General features: G+C 50.8%; 1 protein-coding gene across 4 annotated transcripts; it reads left to right on the top strand.

The window, feature by feature from the left end:
• Positions 1–649: 649 nt before the first annotated feature.
• On the top strand, positions 650–20,076 carry MAP3K12 (mitogen-activated protein kinase kinase kinase 12). Of its 4 annotated transcripts, none has more exons than XM_043968114.1 (14): positions 650–956; positions 12,535–13,015; positions 13,662–13,845; positions 14,068–14,259; positions 14,371–14,529; positions 14,894–15,052; positions 16,396–16,504; positions 17,316–17,425; positions 17,599–17,715; positions 17,894–18,031; positions 18,261–18,882; positions 19,119–19,189; positions 19,289–19,574; positions 19,935–20,076. In XM_043968114.1, exons 2-14 carry the CDS (start codon positions 12,571–12,573, stop codon positions 20,031–20,033), a joined length of 2,691 nt encoding a protein of 896 aa, XP_043824049.1. In that variant the 5' UTR covers positions 650–956; positions 12,535–12,570; the 3' UTR covers positions 20,034–20,076. The 4 variants fall into 4 exon arrangements, with proteins under 4 accessions (XP_043824049.1, XP_043824048.1, XP_043824050.1 ...); XM_043968113.1 differs by lacking the exon at positions 650–956 and adding an exon at positions 1,559–1,651; XM_043968112.1 differs by lacking the exon at positions 650–956 and adding an exon at positions 1,839–1,905.
• The last annotated feature ends 1,286 nt before the right edge of the window (positions 20,077–21,362 follow it).

Here is a 21,362-nt window from a genome sequence, read left to right as displayed (position 1 = left end):
GAGTGGGGGCTTCCGCTGAAATGGGAATCCCCCGCGCCCACCAGTTTACACAGTCCGCACCCCACTCTTGCTTCGGTGCTCTGGACCCCAGCCCTTCTTTTCTTTCCCGCCCCCCTGGGTGTTTCATTCACCTGGCTTTGCCTGGGAAAACTCCCGTGCACCGGAAGCCTCCGAGATCCCTGCACGAAGCAACCCTATCCCTTCCTGGTGGACCACCAAATTCCTCGTGTTTTCTTTGTCCCCGGAAGGCTGAAAGAGAGGCGCCACCAGGGCAGGGGAGAAGTCATCCTCTCCCCCCATTCTCCCTGCACCCATCCTTGGGAGCCAGTATGCTGGGGGTACACGATTGCGGTGGGAAAGGAGGGGGGAAGGGAGTTGGGCAAGAAGACCAATCAGAGAAGTGTGGAAGGGAATTCACCCGAGCGCTGCTCTTGGTAGGGGAGTTAGAGCTAGGAATGGAAAATAAAGTGGGAGCTTGCGGGGGGAGGGGGGGGAGGGGTGGAGATTAGGATACATTCTTTCCCCAACGAACCCCAGCCACCCATCTTTTAAGCCTCTGAAATTGACCAGAGAAAGAAGGGGACGTAGGGTCCCAGGCTACTGGTCTGACCCAACTCTAAAGGAGGTCATCTGCCAAACGGTCCAGGCCGCAAATCCCATTTTCCCCCAAAAGCCTTCTTTGTTGAGCTTTAGGATGAGGGTGGTCTTGGTAAAAAAAAAAAAATCACAAAAAGAAGGGACTATAGGAGAAGGGGGGAAAAGATCCTTTTTGTTTTAATCTGTGTATCGGGAAAAGAGAAGCTGCCAAGGATATGAGCCGAGGGATCCCTAAGAGGCAATTGACATGGGGTCAGGATGAAGTAGGGCTGGAATCTAGAGAGAGGAAAGACCCTGGGAGCATTGAAGGGCGGCCCGGCCTGGAACCGAGGAGAGGAGAAGCAGTGGGGAGGAGTTAGGTGAGCTGGGGGAGCTTTGGGGGAAAGGGGGTAGGAAGAAAGGGGTGCTGGTGAAGCCAGGAACCACCGAACGTTGATCTATGTACTAATTTTGAATCTTGGAAGGAGGAGGTTGGACATGGGAGACCCCGAGGACGGGGGAGGCAACTTAAGGGCCGCTGCAGAGGGACGGAGATCTGCGCGCTCTGGGGAAAGCCATAGCGGGAACCAATACCAGAGTTGCTGGGGGAGTTGGGGGAGGGGGCGGGGAGGGGTCTCGGTTCCAGGAGCAGGGGGATGAGCTAAAAGCTGGGCCGGGGAGGGAGCAGCGGGCTCCTTTAAGAAGCCGGCGGCTCCCGGCGCATCTCCCCCGCTCAGGGCGTGTCCGTCCCGGAGGGCCAGGGGCGGGGGCCTAGGAAGGAGCCCAGCTCGAGCCGAGTCGGGCTGGAGCCTGGCGGGCAGGGGGTAGGGGTCCGGGGAAGGAGCCGCGAGCGCTGACAGCCGCGGCCCTGGACGCGGCGGCCCGGAGCATCGCCAGTGACACCGCCCCGGGTCCCGGTCAGGGGCAGCGGGCGGGGGCGGAGGGAAGAGGAGGAGGAGGAGGAGGAGGAGGGAGGGAGGGAGGGAGGGGTGGAGGCGAGGAGCCGAGAGCAGCATCCGGAGCAGAGCTGCTGCAGCGCCGCCTTTTGTGCTGAGGCCGCCGCCGAGCCCCCCAGGTGAGAGCCGGGCGGGGGGGGGGGGCGGTGCAGCGGGGGGAGAACGAGGGATGGGGATGAAGGCGGGAATGGGGGGTCCTGGGGTCTGACGGGGGATGGGGACTGGAGGGGCGGGGCGCGGCGGGATGGGGCTGCGGGTGAGGGGGGGCGGGCTCTGGGAGCTTCTGGGGATGATGAGGATGTGAGATGGAAGACCCAGGGCCGTGGGGATGGGGATGGAAGAGGTGGAAATCGGAAGGAGGATGCTTGGGGAGGTACCGGAGGGAATGCTGATGGAGAAGATTTGGGCGGGGGTGGGGGGAGGTAGGATGGAATGGGGGCTGGGGGAGAGGACCGGCACCAGAATCGTTCTCCGGGCTGAATCCCACTTAGACAGGACTATGTGTTGATTGAAGAAGATGGAGGGATGGACCTCCCCCCAACAGAGAGAGATGGGAAGGGCAGGGCAAGGCCTGGTGTACCTGGAAGGCAAGGGTAGACACGGGAGACCGCAGGACCAAAGGCACCTGCTCCTGGATGCCCAGACCTCCTTAGGCCCCTTGACATCCAGCTTCCGTGCTGTCCCCACCCCCTCCTAGCAGAATAGCTCTCCTCCATCCAGCTGTTGCATCCCCCTCCCCTCAATGTGACATTCATTCTATTCCTCCCTCTCCTGGCCTTGGCCTTGGGTTCGAAGAAGACAGGAGCACAGGGAAAAAGCTCACAAATGGAGGAAGTAGGACACAAGGGTTCTCAGGGTACAGGAAAGGGACCCCCTCCTTGTACCAGAGATTCACTTATTCCCTGGGATATTAGTAGCCAAATCCCTAAATAGGTTGACCATTGGGATTCTCTCTGACCCTCCAAACCTATCTTTCCAGGGGGAAGGAAGATCCAACCAAGTGCTTTCCTGCAACCCAGTTTTCTCTTAGGCTACAAATAATAGCTAGTATTTATATAGCGTTGTAAGCTTTACAAAGTGCTCTACATGGAGTATCTTATTTGCTCCTCACAACAGTCCTGGAAGGAACATGTTCTTATTATTCCCCCATTTTACAGATAAGAAAACTGAGGCTGAGAGGAGGTATAACTGACTTGCTTAGACCCACAGAGCTAAGGCAGGATTCACACTCAGGTCCTCCTGATTCCACCTAGCTGCCACAGTGAAGGATTTCTCCCAGCCCCTACCAGTGTTCCCGTAGATAAAGCCACCTTCCCTGATTCCAGGTTTGACACTATGATTTTGAATTAAATTCTGTGCCATGAGCCTCTGAGCACATGGGGTTTTAGCCAGATTGGTGACACAGCTGGATTAGTGAGGAGAGAATGAAAATGCCCAATCTAGGTTCCTCTGCCCAAGTGCCATTCATCTTTCCTGTAACAGGACTGCCTAGAGGCAGCCAGGTGGCCCAGTGGATAGGGCCCTGAGCCTAGAGTCAAGAACCTAAATTCAAATCCAACCTCAGACCAGCTGTGTGACCCTGGGCAAGTCATTTAATCTCTGTCTGCTTCAGTTTCTTCAACTCTAAAATAAGAAGGAATAAGCATTTATATAGCACTTATTGTGTGCCAGGAACTTTACAAATATTATCTCAGCTGATCTTCACAACAACCCTGGGAAGTAGGTGCTATGATTATCCCCATTTTACAAGTTGAAGAAACTGAAAGAAACAGAGATAAAGTGACTTGCCCAGGGTCACATAGCTAGTGAGTCTCTGAGGTCAGGTTCAGGCCCACTGTTCAATCCACTGTGCCATATAGCACTTACTTCCAATGAAGGTGAAATCATGGAAGCTCCAATGAGATATTTGTAAAGTGTTTAGCATAGTGCTTCACTATGCTAGATGTTACTGTTATGCATAGGAATGTTTAATAAGTGCTTGTTTCCTTCCAAGCCCCCTCCCCTCTTATACTGAGGAGACAAGAACAATGTCTGTCAGCGCATCCTTGGGAACTAGGGTTACAGGAGGCAGGCATCCATGGCCACAGTTGCCCCCTTCACGTGACTACATGATGCCTCCCCCCAGCTAACACACCACCAAATAGCCAGACAACCACCAGAAAGCAAGGAAGTTAACTAAGTGCTTGCAGATCCTTCGGGGAGCAGCTCATTCTTAGGTGATTTGTAATTAGAGGAAGAAACTAGGAAGAGAGCAGTATGTGGTGTAACCAAGAGTCAGGACATTCTGGCCCATCGCTCACTAGCCATGTTTAATCTCTCTGGGCCTCAGTCTCCTTATTTGTAAAATGATGCAATTGGATTAGACAGTTTCTTAGTCTTTCTAATTCTTCCTGTTCTATGAAATTCCCCAAACCTCAGATTCCTGGTCCTTAGTAGCCCTGCCTCTCCTCAAGGCCCATTCTATTCATTCTTCCTTCAGTCCAGGGAAACAAGGATGGTACAGGGGATCTGACCCTTGAAAGAATCTGGGGGGGGGGTGGCTCCTCCCCACTCTAGCCACTGTCCCTCCTCTGCTGCCCCTGTAATTCAGGGGGCATCCCTAGGGGCCCAGCCTCCATCTGTTTCACGAGCCCTTGAGGGAGATGAGGGGGGAGGGGAGATTCTCCTAGGATGATTCAAGAAGAGTTAAATCCAGAAGAAAGAACCATCACATCCCTTTGGGTATCCCCATTCTTCTCTTGTCTATTCTTACTCTCTTACTCTCCTTACTCTCTCCTCTCCCCTCCTGGGTCTTCCTTCCTTTCTGCCTATTGCTTTCTCTGAGGATCCCAAAGAACTTAAGACTGCTGGGTATGGGAAGCATTACTATAGTAGTTGTGCTACATTAAACTTTTAGTAGTGAGACTCCTAGCCACGTCCCAGGGAAAATATGAATTTTTCTTGGTGCTAAGTGGAAGGGAAATGGAGGTACCAATTATGAATGGCAAGAACAGACCAAAACTAAGACCTACAAGTCCTGAATCCTAGTTCTGTCCCCCTAGACCCAGTCACAACAACCATCCTACCCAGGTAGGAAACGTTTCTGAATTTGACACTGACATTCCCAAGATATCCTATAAAAGACCAGAGGGTGAGAAAGATGGAGAAATCTAGGATAAAAGGCACAACTATTACCCCAATCTGGGGTGAGGAGACTGGCTGAGAGGCACAGTTGTATTCAGGAAGACTTGGGTATGGTCTTGCTTGGGGTATTTGCTGTGTGGTATAACCAGGGGTAAGCCATGCAGACCCTCTGTAAGTTATAGTCTTGTATTCTGCATCCATGTGTCCATGAAGTCAATCTGAGCACACCAGTGGGGTTTGTGGAGAAGAGAAGCTTCGGGAAGAGACTCTCCAAAGAAATCGATGGGCTCTTAGACTGTAAGCTTCTTGAGGACAGGGACTTCGACAGGCTTCTTATCCATCTCCCAGAGTACCATAGTAGGCACTTGATATTCATACTCTTCCATTTAAATTAAGTGAGGAAGGAGCAGCTAGGTGGCAAAGACCCCCAAGTCAGGAGGACCTGAGTTCAAATGCCACTTCAGATACTGGCTATTTACTGGCTTAGCTGTATGTAAACCTAGGCAAGTCATTTAACCCCGATTGCCTCGAAAAAAGAAATTAACTGAGTGAGGATACTTGGTAAGAAGACACAATAGGGGGAAAGGAATTGGGGTAGAAAATAAGGCAACATGCTGTAATGAAGTGGAAAGACCTGGGTCTAAGTCCTGACTTGGCTACCTTGTGAGTGTGGGCAAGTCATTTATCCTCTCTCAGTCTATTTCCTTCACCATCAGTAAAATGGCTCTAATGATCCTTGTGAATGGTTGTAAGGAAAGCACTTTGTAAACTCAAGAGCTTTTTTGTTGCTTCTATCAGCCCTGGGCCCCGTGCCCCAAGAAAACCTTGTTTCCATCTCCCTTTGATCCTCACCCTGTATCTCAAGAATAGAATCCTTTGCCCTGTTCCCACCCTTATGAGCCAGCAGATTTTTTTTTTTTTTGGCAGGGCAATGAGGGTTAAGTGACTTGCCCAGGGTCACACAGCTAGTAAATGTCAAGTGTCTGAGGCTGGATTTGAACTCAGGTTCTCCTGAATCCAAGGCCAGTGTTTTATCCAATGTGCCACCTAGCTGCCCCTGCTAGCAGATCTTTTACATCCACTCAAACCTTCTGGCTTGCTCCCTCCACTTTTCTATTCTTCTGAGCTAGATGGTAGTTGAGAGGGGTTTGAGGACTGAAGCGTTGGGAACCTGGAGTTGTAGGTTATCCTAGGCTCTCCATGGTATCCAGGGGGAGGAAGGAAGTGCCCAGTATGTCCCAGGCATTGTGCTGAGCACTATAATAATAATGTCAAAATACCTAACATTTATATAGCTATTGGAGGAAGCAAGGAGGCCCAGTGGAGTCAGGAAGACCTGAGCTCAAATTCAGCCTCAGATGCTTACTAGCTGTGTGACCCTGGACAAGTCACTTAACATCTCTTTGCCTTAATCCCCTAGAGAAGGAAATGTCAGATGCTCTAGGATCTTTGCCAAGAAGACTTCATGGTCTGTGGGATCATGAGGAGCAAGACACAACTGAAAGACTGAACAACATATAGCACTTACCATGTGCCAGGCACTGTGCTAAGCACTTTCCTCACAACAATCTTAGGAGTTAGGTTAGCTGTTATCACCTCCATTTTACAGTTGAGGAAATTCAAGTTTCAAATCCCTCAGGGTCCTATAGCTAGTAAGTATCTGAGGCTGGATTTGAACTTGGGTCTTCCTGACTCCAGGCCCAGCACTCTATCCACTGTCACACCTGGCCATCTCCAAACAGGGGGATTTCTCCTGTAGGGGAAAAATTCTCTTTCAAGACAGACATAGAATCCTAGAGGTACTAAGTGGCAGACTCAGATTTTGAATCCAGGTCCGCTGGCCGCGTACAAAGCAGCCTTTCCACACTGTCTTAGTCTGTTTCATGGATGTTTTAGAAAAGGGAGCTGGGAGGGGGCAGCTAGATGGTGCAGTGGATAGAGCACCGGCCCTGGAGTCAGGAGTACCTGAGTTCAAATCTGGCCTCAGACACTTAATACTTACTAGCTGTGTGACCCTGGGCAAGTCACTTAACCCCAATTGCCTCACTAAAAAGAAAAGGGAGCTGGGAGCTCGACAAAGGCCTTTGGGATTTGGAGAAACTACATTTATGATCTACCTTTCTGGATCTCTCCTTTCTCTAAATTACCCTTCAGAAGAAAGGTGAGACCTGGGAGGTAGGAGGTCTGTGTTCTAATCTCTGCTTTGCCACTGACAGTTCTAAGTGAGGACACTATACAAGTCTCTTCCTCTCTCTAGGACTTAGTTCCTCAACTGTAAAATTAAGATTTGAGACCACATAATTACCAAGGTCTCTTTCAAGGCTATAGATGCTACAGGACAAGAGAGGAGTCTTCCACTGATTCAGAGGGAAAAATTGGGACCCACTGAAAGGGAGAAGAATGTCCGATGAGTCAGGAATCGGGACCAGCTGTCCTGGGCTCCTCACCCCAAATCCCTAGAGAAAGCCAACCAAGCAGCTTGGAGCTAGGTTCAGAGAACCATAGTTAGCACTGGAAGGAAACCTAAAGGTCTTCTCATCCAACCTCATTGAGGAACATGGGGAGGGGAATGGACTTCTGCAAGGTCACCTAGAAAGTGAGTGGCAGAACTGGAATTCAGGCCCAGTTCCATAGCCTCCAAATCCAGGGTCCCAGAACCAACCCTAGAGGAAGAGGCAAAGAGGATACTTAGGATCCAAACTGATGGATATTCTGGTTATAAATTCATATGCAGGAATGAGAACGATGCTCTCCATTTTCTTGCTTACCTCACCCCTAATCTGCTCATCAGACGGGGTTTGATTGAGGGAATGTGGGTTAAGGAATGAAGTGTCATCCCACTGACAAAGTAGTTGAGATCGTTTCTGCGTCAAAAGTGTAGCTTTTGAAGGCTACTCTAATGGCCCAGGAGTGGGGGGGAAATAACAACCCACATGTCTGTAGCCCCTTTTGGGGTAGGAAGTTCCAGTATTATCCCCATTTTGCTTTGGGGAAAACTAAGGCTGAGATGACTTGCCCAGGGTCACACAGCTAGTGGTGGAGAGGCTAGATTTGAACCCGAGTCTTCTTAAGTTCAGGGCTCTTTACACAGTTCACTGGGGAGGTAGAGCAGGCAAAGCAGAAATCCTCCCTCGAAGAATATCTGCCTTAAACATTGGACTGGTAGGTCCTGGAAAGCAGGGACTGTTTTTTGCCTTACTTTGTATCTTAATTATCCTAGTTTCTGGTGGACTGACTTCCCCATTTAAATTCAATAAATATTTAGCATAAGTAAGGTGACATAAGTGGAGAGAGATCCAGACTCCAAGCCCAAAAGATTGGATTCAAGTTCCCCCTAAGTTCCTGCAAATCTTTGAACCCCCTCAATGCACTAGGCACTTCTCTAAGCCTGGAAATTTCAGAGAAGGCACCTCCCTGCATTGGTGGAGGGGTATACTCATCTGGGAGTTCCCTATACCAGTGAAATTACAGGTGTCCAATTCCTGTCTACTGATTTTCAGCACCCACTGTGTGCAGTATTTCCTATGCTAACCGCTGGGGAAACCTTCCCCCTCCCCAAGAATCATGTACACAGGTATAAAACAAAGTGTGCAGTGAAGAAGGGGAAAGGGAGTTCGAGTCAAAGAGCCCTAGGAATATTCAATGGGGGAGAGATCTGAAGTAGGGCCAGACCTTGGGGTAATCGGGGCAGGCTTCGTTGCACATGGGGCACCTTGGCTAAGCCTTGAGCAAAGTTGAGTCTTTGGAAGGACAGAGATAAGTAAGAAGGGGGGCATTTCTAGGCGTGGGGGGAGAGTCCCAATTTGCACGTGCCTGGGTGCCTTCCTCCTTCCTCTTAGAAGACCGATGGTTTAGCAGCTTGGAAGGCTGGTGACTAGTACAAGGCTCCGCAAACAGCCAGTAGTCAATGAATGGTGATGACAGAATAAGTGCCAGTCAGTCATCCCCTCCAGCTGTTCTCTGGGACCCTTGCTCTGAATAATTGATGAGTTAGGAGGTAGCCCCTCCCTTTCCTGGGGTGACAGAATGCCGGTGGTGGGGACTCTCCTTCCCTCCCTCCCCATTGGCCCTGGCGCCAAGGCCCCCCGCTGCGGGCCAGGAAGGCACTTGGACTCAGCTGGCAGGGCAGAGCAGGCGAAAAGAGGAGCTTTTAGTGGGGATGGGGGTGGAGGGTGGAAGGACAGGAGGGAGCGCCCTTATTCAAATTCTACCCCACTTATATTATTTTCGCTCACCCGGACACCTAGTGTGTCTAGCCAGGAACGAGACTGAGGAGCCTAATTGTAGTTGCAAACTCCCAGGGGTAGGACCTGAACCTGATTCCCATCAGGGGTCCCTGGGCCCCCGCCCACCCTAGTTCCCTCCAAGGCCACCTCTCCCTCCCCCCTTCCCTCTCCCTCCTTTAAGCCACTGCACAAACAATCAGGTGGAATAGCTTCCCTCCTTTCCTCCCTCCCCCAGCCACAGGGCCCTGGATACAGAGAGGGGCCCTGGGGAGAGGGACCGAGCAGGAGGGAAGCTTGCTTTTCTGAGTGTCTCTGAATGCATCTCACTTTGTCTCTCTGCGGTGGGGAGGAAACGACGGGGACCAGCTGCCTTTGGCTGTGCCATGAAGATGCTAAGTAGAGAGGATGGTTGAAAAAAAAAAAAACAGGAAAGATGCTGGGTTGCCTGAAGGGATTTTAATGGGTGTGGTCATTCCCCCCTTCAATAATTCTGCCAGGGTCTCCTCTGTCCCCCAAATTTATATAACAAGAATCGTTTCTCTAATACTTAAAATTTTCTCCTCACCGCTTAGGCAAAATAGGCAGTGTTAGGATGATCATTCCCCACTTCCCATCCAAGGGAGGTGAAGCGACTTGCCCACAATCACCCAGCTGTTAGAATCTGAGGGAAGATTCGAACCCAAGTCTCTCCTGGCTTCAGGCCTCTTGCACCAACCCGTAGCCTCAGATCCCATAGTAGAAGTCCCCAAAGCATCTAAGGGATAAGGAGAGGGGGGGTTGGGATGGTGTAGTCTAGGAGCCAAGGTCTCAGGGAAGAGACGCATCTGTTAGGGTACTGAGGAACCAGAAAGATCCTCGGAGCTAGTACTTTCTGCTCCCAGCTAGGCTGGAAAGGGGCGGAGCTAGAAGCAGGCCCCACCCACCAACCTGGGTGGCCGTTCACGTGACCCCTGGGCTAATCTTGTCCCGGTGACTTCACGCGCCGCCTCTGGCCCCGTCGCCATAGCTACCCAGCAGCACCCCCAGCGTTTTCCCCAATCTGTTTCCCTCCCCGCTTCCCCGGCCTCCCCACCCCACCCCTAGCCACGACCAATCTCAGCTCCTGCCCTCCCCCACGCGCCCTGGGTAACCACGTGACTGGTGAGACCCGCTACCCTTGGGACCCGGGCAGTGGCTTCGGAGAGCTTGCACGAGCCCCAGGGACTGGGCTGGCCCACGTCACTTTTTCTCATGCCTCGGTTATTCCTGACTAGTGACCTTGTCTGGCTCCTCTCCAAGGATCCAGAAGAGCACTGTTAGGTACCGCTAGGCTATCTTCCAGGGACCCACGGAAGGGAGATCGAGTTAAAAGGCAGGTGGAGTTGGCATTTCCAAAGGCTATCTGGGTTCTCCGCTCCTCCGCCCCCATTCTTGCAATCTATATTTGCATAGTTTTGCACGTGTCTTGATAAATGGTTACCAAGCCAACAAGCATTCATTAAGCTCCTACTATGTGCCAGGTTCTTTGCTAAGCGGGGGGGGGGGGTGTAAAGAAAAACAAACTTATAGTCGTCTGGGAGCTCCCAGTCTAAAGCAGGGAGACAATATGTAAACAAAGGGGATTGCTGAATCAGGAAGTGGGATCTGAGAAGAGGAAGTGCATTCCAGGCACTGGGGGCAGCCAGTGAAAAAGCGTAGGGTCGAATGTCTTGTTCTAGGAGTAGCGAGGCGGCCAGTTGTACAGTCCATAGGTTAGCAGTCTTGGCGTGCTGGTTCAAATCCTGCGCCTACTACTTCCCCACACTATGATCCTGAGCAAGCCTCAGTCTCTTCACCTGTTAAACCAGGCTGATGCCCGTGGTACCTCCCTCACAGCGCCTGACAAATCATAAAAGCGCTACGTCCTCCAGGTCGCATCTCTGCAACCTCAATCCCCAACTTCCCAGATCCAGCCCGTCCTGATCTAAAGGACCCTTTTGCATCGCACTGATTAGATGCAAATACAAGCGTGGCCGCCAACTGCTTGTGGGGCTTGGGGCAAATTACTAAATTGTGACTGAAATAATTTAATAATATACATTAATTTAGTTGATGGGCTGGGGGTGAAGGTGCACTTGAGGAGGGGGGAGAAGGGAAGGGATGGGATTCTAGCAACCCCAAAATGTTGTCATACATAAGGCCCATCCAGGCAGGGAAATCTATTTTATTTGCCAAGGACACCTACCAAAGCAAGCATTTGAGGTGGATCACAAGTTCTTCAAAAAGAACTCTCTGCCAGGAGGCTAGGGAGATGAAACTGATCCAGGAAGTTTGAAATTGATGATCTGGGCTCCCTGACTCCCATCATCCAAAGTACACACACTTATCCTGAGCCCCGAGGAGGAAAAAAATGTAGCCAGCCCTCTCCTCCTCCCTTTTCCTCACCCAGTCTAAAGGATAAGCAACATCCCAAGACACAAAGAAAACTCATTTTGGGCATAATGCCTAGCATGTATATAATGCATCACACACACTTATGTATATATGGTTTAGTCATTTCAGCTGTGTCCAACTCTTGGGCGGAAGATCCTGGGGTATTTTGCCATTTCAATTCCAGCTCTATCCACTGCCCCAGCTACCTGACATTTTGTGTGTGCGCGCGCGCGTGCGCGCAAACCGGTCACATCATACATACATCCATCACTTTAAGGTTCACAAAGCATTTCCTATGTTATCTCACTTAATCCTCACAACCACCCAGTAGCTGCTATAACTAGTACCATTTTATTGGTGAAGCAAGTGATTAGCTCATCCCATCAGCTGAGTACTGAGGGGGGTCAGGTCTTCAAGTGAGATTGGAAGGGAAACCTGTAGGACCAGCTCCCCAGGGAGCTTTGGCCCCTTTCCTGACCCTCACAGCAGAGAACACCAGCTCCCACTTCTCTGAGACCTTGCATTTTCTTGACAATAATCCTGAAAGGTCAGTCATACAAATATTACCATCCCATTTTATAGATGAGGAAACAGATGGTGAGGGTGAGGGATCCAAATGGAGCCTAAGTCAGTGCTCTTCCCTTTATCACAGTGCCTACCTTGGTGGCTGTCTTTTTTTTTTTAGTGAAGCAATCGGGGTTAAGTGACTTGCCCAGGGTCACACAGCTAGTGTCAAGTGTCTGAGGCCAAATTTGAACTCAGGTCCTCCTGATTCCAGGGCCAGTGTTCTATCCACTGCACCACCTAGCTGCCCTGCCCCCATTGTCTTTTTTGTTGTTTTGGGGGTTTTTTTTTGGCAGGGCAGTGGGGCTTAAGTGACTTGCCCAAGGTCACACAGCTAGTAAATGTCAAGTGTCTGAGGCCGGATTTGAACTCAGGTATTCCTGACTCCAGGGCCGGTGCTCTATCCACTGCGCCACCTAGCTGCACTGCCGCCCCCCCCCCCCAATGTCTTTTGAAGGAAATTTGGATTGGATTCTTGCCTGAGATTGGTGCTATTTAACTCATCTCCTCCTAAGACAGAAGCACAGACGTGTTATGTGGATGTCTTTAGGGGACCTGGGCGTCCCTCCCTGCCAGCGTGGTCCAAACCTACAGCCACAAGTGAATCTAACCTAATCAATGTGTGTGTTCAAGGCAGGTTTTGTGCTCTTAGTTTTACAGCCTTACCACTGGGTTCTGATAACTCTTGTCCCCCACAGGGCAGTTTCCTCTCCCTCCCTTCCTCCACCCTAACTATGGCCTGCCTCCACGAGACTCGAACGCCCTCACCCTCCTTTGGAGGTTTCATGGCAGCCCTAAGTGAGGCCTCCGTTCGAAAACTGGACCCAGACACTTCGGACTGCACTCCAGAGAAGGACCTGACCCCCACCCAGTGTGTGTTGAGGGATGTGGTGCCTCTGGGTGGGCAAGGGGGTAGTGGGCACAGTCCTTCCCCAGGTGGGGAAGCACCCACAGAGGCCTTTGCCAACAGTGTCCTGCAACTGCATGAGCAAGAGGCTGGGGGCCCGGGAGGGGCCACAGGGCCCACAGAAGGCCGGACCCCACGGTTCCGAGCTGATGAAGTCAGGCTGCAGTGCCAGAGTGGCAGCGGCTTCCTGGAGGGCCTCTTTGGCTGCCTTCGTCCAGTCTGGACCATGATTGGCAAAGCTTATTCCACAGAGCACAAACAACAACAGGAAGGTAGGTTGGATCCCTGGATTCTCCTTCCCTTTTCTGGGGGGAGGCTAAGATACTGACTGACCTTCCTGGCTTCCCTCATCCTGTTCAAGAAGGTTCTTTGGGTACCTAATGCCCTGCTCTACCTAGAGTCTGTTCCCAAATAACCTATGCAATGTTCCGGGTTTCTGGTCACTGGGATTCTCTAGTTCTCCCCCTCTAAAGACCTACCAGGATGGGAAACTGACCCTGAGACTATGGGAAGTTGCGGGAGGGGGAGCAGGAAATTACACCCAAGTTTCACTGGTACCCTAAATCCCCAGAGTTCCCTTATCTGAAAAAGACACTTGCTGATTTACTACCCACCTACAAAACTACCCCAAAATCTGTGTCTTCCCATCTATTCAGTGGTCACATCTCCCTCCTTTTCTCTGACCTGATTAATTCACTTGCTCTGAAGTCATTAGTTCATTTAAAAGAACATTTATTAAGCACCTACTTGGTGCTAGGAGACTCAGACAGACATATCTAATAGATCTTCCTCTCAACTAGCTTAGATAAACCCTTAAGCATTCTCGATAATTCTCGAGTCTCCAACAACCCCCCCCCCCCCCCATACACACACAGAATGCTGAGTCCCATGTTTTCCTGATCCAATTCTCTCCTATAGATCTGTGGGAGGTGCCCTTTGAGGAGATCCTAGACCTGCAGTGGGTGGGCTCTGGGGCCCAAGGTGCTGTATTCCTGGGACGCTTCCATGGAGAAGAGGTGGCTGTGAAGAAGGTTCGGGACCTAAAGGAGACTGACATCAAACACCTTCGGAAACTCAAGCATCCCAACATCATCACTTTCAAGTGAGGGGAAAACCCTGACCTGGGAGGGGAGAATGGCAGCATTATGGGTGTGAATGGGTCCCCAAAGAAGTGCCTTAGCCTTAGATTTTAAAAACATTTCTCTTCCAAGAGAAAATGGAAAAAATTGCTGCTAAGAGAACAGGTTCTTCAGTATGCTTTTCAAAGCAGGATCTCCAGGTGGGACCCTGGCCAGCCCTGACACAACCATGCAATCCTTTTCAGGGGCGTCTGCACCCAGGCTCCCTGCTACTGTATCCTGATGGAATTTTGTGCCCAAGGCCAGTTATATGAGGTACTGCGGGCAGGACGTCCTGTCACACCATCCCTGCTAGTTGACTGGTCTATGGGCATTGCCGGAGGGATGAACTACCTGCATCTGCACAAGATCATCCACCGAGACCTCAAATCCCCAAAGTGAGTAAGGGGGTGAGAGCCAACTCCAAGTTGTTCTCTGTAATCCCTCTGGCACTAGGCCCTGCTCCCCCAAGTAGTGTTGGCCCTCACCTCTGTCCCTCTCCCTGCTAGCATGCTGATCACTTATGACGATGTGGTCAAGATCTCAGACTTCGGAACATCCAAGGAACTCAGCGACAAAAGCACTAAGATGTCATTCGCCGGCACAGTGGCTTGGATGGCCCCAGAGGTGATCCGGAATGAGCCTGTGTCTGAGAAGGTGGACATTTGGTGAGGGCCAGGTTGTGGTTGGGAGCCAGGAAACGAAAGGCATGTCTAACAGAATGCGAATGAAGGAGGGAAAGTCTAGAAATAAGCAGGCAGAGGCAAGCTTGGGGAGCTTCCCATACCTCCTAATACTCCCCTGGTGCATCACACCAGAAGACCTGGGGAGTTAGAGCACAAGATAATAAGCCAAGACTCTGGCTTTTCCTCAGATGCTTGGGGGAAGGGAAGGGGTGAGGGGGCAGGAGGCGGCTAATGTTCAGTCACTTACCTAGGAGTGGACCTGAGCAATAAAGGAGAGGAAAAGCTCTGTGGGCTCCGGACCTGGAGGGGGTGCTGCCCCCACTAAGGCTTCCTCTCCATGTGCCAGGTCATTTGGTGTGGTGCTGTGGGAGCTGCTGACTGGTGAAATCCCCTACAAAGATGTGGACTCATCTGCCATCATCTGGGGTGTGGGCAGCAATAGCCTTCACTTGCCCGTGCCATCCAGCTGCCCTGATGGTTTCAAGATTCTCCTCCGACAGTGCTGGTGAGGCCAAGGTCCAGACCCAGTACCCAGAGACCCAGGAAATAGAACCCATGGGGCATTAAAATCTGAAGTGTGAGGGGCTGGGAACAAGAATAGGTTGAGGAGGGGTGGATGGGACTGGAGCCTACATTGGAGGGTGTATGTCTGGGCATGGGCATACACATACTCATTCACAACTGGGGCTTGGACCTAGAAGGCAATGAATGCAGAACAGAAATGTGAAACTACTATACTCCTGGGCTTGGGGAGTGGAACTGGAAATCAAATTGCTGAGGAATGTGAGACAAGAATGGAGAAGAAACAGAAAACACCAGGGCTAGAACCCAGAATTGAGAGTCAGAATGACATTTCTGTGCTGAAGGAAACCACAGCCACTCACTGTAGAACCAAAAGGGCGGTGGAAGCCCTCCACTCTGGCAGGTGCCCCAGATCACACATAGAATACGGCTGGAACTTGAATGTTGCTGCTCACTCAGGCATCCAACAAGCATTTATTAAACAGGAAGAAATGCACTGCTAACTACAAATTGGTGCCCTTTTTCAGTAATCAGTCTGCTACGGGAGGAAGATTTGCACAGAAAACCACTAACACAAACTAGAATACAAAATGCCTAAGAGGGTTACACCCAGGGTTGTAATGTAAGGAGAGAAAGCGGGAAGCAGAGGTTTTTCAGAGAAAGCTAGTGCTTAAGCTGAACCTCCCAATTTGGGCAAGAAATGGAGATAATTGGGGGCAGCTAAGGTGGTACAGTGGCTAAAGCACCAGCCCTGGATTCAGTAAGACCCAAGTTCAAATCTGGCTTCAGACCTTTACTACTGTGTTACCCTGGGCAAGTCACTTAACCCTGTTTGCTTCAGTTCCTCATCTGTAAAACGAGCTGGAGAAGGAAATGACAAACCACTCCAGTATCTTTGCCAAAACAAACCCAATAGGGTCACGAAGTCCAACACAAATGAAAAACCACTAAACAAGCTATGAAACTTGTTGGTAAAACAGCGAGTATCCTAGTCTTTGGAGATTAGGCTAAGAATAACATGTTGGAGCCAGCCTGAGGTATCCCAAGTGAATGGTGACTGGTTAGGCAACAGGGAGGAACGGTAGATCTTTGAGCAACTGGATAGGATCAGATTGATTCTGATCAGACGGAGATAGATCAACAAGGTCAATGGGAAGGAGCTTGTTTGCAGTCAGGTAATAACAATGAAAACTGAAAGACTGATGTGACATAACACTTGGTAACTGGTAGGATTGGGGCTGATTTCTTACCTTGTCAAAGTCCTGGCAATGCCCCTGCTGTGATGGTTTTCCTTCATATACCTTCCATGTTTCCTTCTCCCTCCAGGAATAGCAAACCCAGGAACCGGCCTTCATTCAGGCAGATCCTACTGCACCTGGATATTGCCTCAGCTGATGTGCTCTCCACGCCCCAGGAAACCTACTTCAAATCCCAGGTGGGTTGGGTGCAGGAGTACACCGAATTACTGACAATCCTCATTTCCCCATCCCATCTCTCCTGCCCTCTCCACCCTCATCCCCTGTTCAAGAATGGAAAGTTCAGTTTTGACTCATTATATTTCTTGGGCCATTATCTGAGTTGGAATAGATTAAATCAGCCATGCTGATAGATCCTTCCCAGCTCTAATAACATTTTGATATTTTTTTTTAAAATCCCTCCCAACCTTGGCAGAGAGTTAGTCCATTAGCTCAACACTTGACAGATCAACTGGGTAGATGACTGTCCTTCTCCAAGTGAAAGAAAGACTCCAAGAGATAATGGGATTTGCCTAAGATTATGCAGCAATATTGAAAACACATCTGACTCCCAGTAATGTGGTTAACTAATATGCGCTGGAAACCTGGGCCCAAACACCAGCTGTCATTACTGATTGACTCTTTCCACATCTGTAAAATGGGGTTAATACTTGCAGTGCCTGCCTCATGAGAGGCATTGTAATGTAGTAGGTAGAGTTGTAACCAAGAACATCTGAGTTCTGCCTTTCATATATACTAGCCATGTGACCCAAGACTAGTCATGACCAGTCATTACCCCAAAGGACAGATGCGATGCAAGAGCTAGCACTCATCTGCATATAGCAAACCCATCACAAGTCTGGCTGGGAGTTCAAGGACACTCTCCTATGCCTCCAAACCCCAGGGTTAGCTTCATCCTCCTGCCCTGTAGATCCAAAGAACAGGCTTCCTTTGGAGAGCAACTCAAAGGAAACTAACAGGGCTCTTCTCTCACCTTCTCCTCCCCCTCAGGCAGAGTGGAGGGAAGAAGTGAAGCTGCATTTTGAAAAGATCAAGTCAGAAGGGACTTGTCTACACCGACTAGAGGAAGAGCTGGTGACTCGAAGGAGGGAGGAACTCAGGTAAGGGGACAGAAGTAACAGAAGGGGAAGACAAAGTGGGTAGGTAGCCCAGGATTACACAAGGTGCAAGGGTGCAGTCCTGGCCCCCCAGAATATCAACAAAAAATCCTAGCCCTTCCCAGAAATATTGGGGCAGGGACAATTGTCTCATCATCCCCATTTACTTTGATTAGACATGCCTTGGACATCCGGGAACACTATGAGCGGAAACTGGAACGTGCCAACAACTTGTACATGGAACTCAATGCCCTGATGCTGCAGTTGGAACTCAAAGAGAGGGAGCTGCTGAGGTAATCCACAACCAGGCCCTCCACCCCATCCTACTGGGCTCTGCCCTTACCCCTCTAGCAGACCTCACTCTGGTGTAAACTTCTTGGCTACCCTGCTGCCCCAACCCCTAGTCCCTAGTGGGTCCCTGCTGAGCCCATGTTCTCATGTGCCTAGCTGAGTGGGTGCCTGGATTCTTAGGCGGGAGCAGGCCTTGGAACGGAGATGCCCTGGGCTCCTGAAACCACACCCTCCCCGGGGCCTTCTGCATGGCAACACTGTGGAGAAACTCATCAAGAAGAGGAATGTTCCACAGAAGCTGTCACCCCACAGCAAGAGGTGGGACCTGGATGGAGGCAGGGGCTGAGGGTTAGAAAACTTGGTAGGTGGAGGGGAAGGACCAGGATGGGGCTAGGAATCCTGAACATGGAATGTCTTTGACAGATCCTAGAGGTCACTAGGTTGCAGAATATCCTAGCAGTTGCAGACTGTCTTGGTAGAAGTCTTTTTCGTGCTTGACTCTCTCCTCTCCCCTTCCTTAACCTTTCCCATCTTCTCTTCCCTTTAGGCCAGATATCCTGAAAACAGAATCCTTGCTCCCCAAGTTGGATGCAGCCTTGAGTAGTGTTGGGCTCCCTGGTTGTCCCAAGGGGCCACCCTCTCCAGGACGGAGCCGTCGTGGCAAAACCCGTCACCGAAAGGCCAGCTCCAAGGGCAGCTGTGGTGACCTGCTTGGGTTTCGGGCATCTGTACCTAATCCTGAACCTGGGGGGCCAGGAAACCCAGGGAGTTTAGGAGGGGGACCCTCAGCTTGGGAGGTCTGCCCACCTGCCCTCCGGGGCCTCCATCATGACCTCCTCCTCAGAAAAATGTCTTCTTCTTCCCCTGACCTGTTATCAGCTGCACTGGGAGCCCGAGGCCGAGGGGCAGGAGGGGGAGCTTTGGAACCCAGCTCTCCCCCTCCTGTGCAGGAAGACACTCCTCCCAGTGAGGGATCAGCTCCTGGCTCTACCAGTCCAGATTCACCCGGAGGAGCCAAAGGGGAGCCACCTCCAGCAGGGGGCCAGGGTGAAGGGGCAGGGCTGCTGGGTTCTAGCAGGGAGGGAGCTGCTGGAAGAGGAAGCAGGGCTGGTGCCCAGCACCTGACCCCTGCTGCGCTGCTGTACCGAGCTGCTGTCACTAGAAGCCAGGTGAGGTGTGGGTGGGGAGTCCACAGCAACCACTTCCCGTTGCCCCTTAACCCTTAACGCCTCATCCATGTACTCACTTATCCCAGGTATCCAGTCCCAAGTGACACACAGTGCCACACTTCTCTGCCCTCCCCCCCACTTCATTCAATATCCCTACCACACTTTGCCAAGTTTAGCGACTCCAACCTCAACCTCTGGCTCGTATCCTCAACTGGCTCCTTTCTCCTCCCCCAAAGAAACGCGGTGTATCTTCAGAGGAAGAGGAAGGCGAGGTCGACAGTGAAGTGGAATTGCCCACAAGACAGAGGTGAGTGAGAAGTACAGAAGGCCCAGAGGGAAGTCTGGTTAACAGCTGACCGGCACACCAAACACCTTCCACCCACCCTGCCTGTTTTTTGGTTCACAGGTGGCCACAAGGCCTGAACAAACGGCAGTCACTATCCACCTTCAGCTCAGAAAACTTGTCTGACGCGGAAGAAGGTACAGCTAGCGAGCCATCACCCAGTGGTACACCAGAGGTGGGCAGTACCAACACAGATGAACGACCTGATGAGCGGTCAGACGATATGTGCTCTCAGGGATCTGAGATCCCACTGGACCCACCGGCTCCAGATGGAGCCCTGGGACATGAACCTGCTTCCCAGCCCAGTCTACAGGAGGTGCAAAACCAAGTCCTGCTCAGAAGGGAACAGGTGGGCTGTAGCCAGGGGAATCTGGGCAAAGGGGAGTAAGCTGTTTAGGAGCATCCCGAGGAATCAGAACTGTGCCACCAAGTATCAGAAATCGATTCAGAATTAGTAGCTGGGGCCATCCTGCATTAACAGGAGACTGAGGAACAGAAATTGAGAAGATGGGAGAACTTGCCAGAGTCGAAGACAGGGATGAAAAGACCAGGCACAGTGCTAAGGGGTGGGGAATCTAAATCAAGGCTGGACACTAGGCTGCATGCCAGGTTACAGATGCTGATGTGACTACAACCTCAAGCCTCAGGCTTCTCTCTCTGAACAGAGCCAAACACAAACTCATTACTTTTTAACTCTCCTCTCTCCCAGGGCATCCTCAACTCTGAGGACTCAGACTGCGATAGCACGGAACTGGATAACTCAGGCAGTGCTGATGCCCTGCAGCCCCCTGCCTCCCTCCCTCCGTGAATGCCACCCTTGCCCGATGTATAGAGAAATATTTATATAAATTATATATATATTCAACACATATTCAACAGAAAAAAACAGGGCGGCTGCTCCAGCCTGACATCAGGATTATGGTTGCTTTCCCCCTACTACCATCCATCTGGACTTGGGGGAGGCTGGTATCTATGGGAATAGGCTCAGCCTAGGAACCTCCCTCACCCATTTCCACGGTCAGCTGGCTGTCTCTGGGGTAGAAAAATAAAAACCTGTTATATCCCCTCCCCCCCAGCCCCAACCTATCCCAAGTCTTGGGTATAGGGGGCAGGGCAACTGCCTAACACTGCACTTTTTTTGTTTGTTTATTACCCTGTTTACAAATTTTGCACTTGGGAGGAGAGAGGCCAGGGCTGAGTCCTCTCCTCTGGGGCTTCTCAGGTGATTATTCACCCTCCCTCCCTTTTTTAAAGCCCCTCCCCATCTCTCACTGGCTAATGGACTCAGGAGGAAGGAGGGGTAGTACAGAGCATGTGTGATGGCTCAGGCCAAGAAAATGGAATCAAAGGGTCCTCTGTACCCAGTCCAACTGCCTTTTGGGGGTGGGTACTATGTCACTGTTGTAACCCCTGTAAGATACCTTGAAATATAATCAATCCATGCAGGCTCAGCTGTTTTCTTGTCAAGTGGGAGAAGGGCTATCAAGTGAAGGAGTGCAGAATTGGAGGGGGAGGGGGAGAGTGCCTTATACAATGTGAACCACTGAAGCTAGAGTAGAACCTGAAAAACTCCCTCTAATCCAATGCAAAAAATTCTGGTCTAGGTTTCTTAAAATGCCTATATTTTGCACCATCCTTTGTCACAAAGTATCATGGGAAAATCTCAGAGAAACTAAAGTGGGTATCTTTATGACTAGGTTTTCCTCACTTGGAAAGAATTGTAACCTAGCTGTGCTAGTCCCACTACTCAGATAAACTCAGTTTCATGCCCAGGCAACAGGAACATCGTCTTTCCACCAGTGAAAATATTAAACAGAATAGAGGAATGGAGAGCTAGGGCAGGCTGCTTCCTTGTGACCCAAAATGAATACAAGTTATCGCTCACTCCACTCTAATGCAATGTCTACTCTTCCTCTTATTCCTAGGTCTAGTTCCCAAACTAGACCCCTGGCACAAAGGTTTACCAGGGAGTCAGGAACTGCCAACTATGGCAGTTCTCATAGCTTTTCTTAGGCAGAGAAACACACAGGCTTCCACCGCACAACCAACTCGAAAAACAACTGACTGAGGTTAGATGGGAAGGAGATCAAGAATCCTGACCAACAGGCTTCTGAAACCTAAGTATGAAGCAAAACAG

Source organism: Dromiciops gliroides, chromosome 5 (genome assembly GCF_019393635.1).
Source record: "Dromiciops gliroides isolate mDroGli1 chromosome 5, mDroGli1.pri, whole genome shotgun sequence".
NCBI classification, from domain to species: domain Eukaryota; kingdom Metazoa; phylum Chordata; class Mammalia; order Microbiotheria; family Microbiotheriidae; genus Dromiciops; species Dromiciops gliroides.
This window is presented reverse-complemented; position numbering and strand designations above follow the sequence as displayed.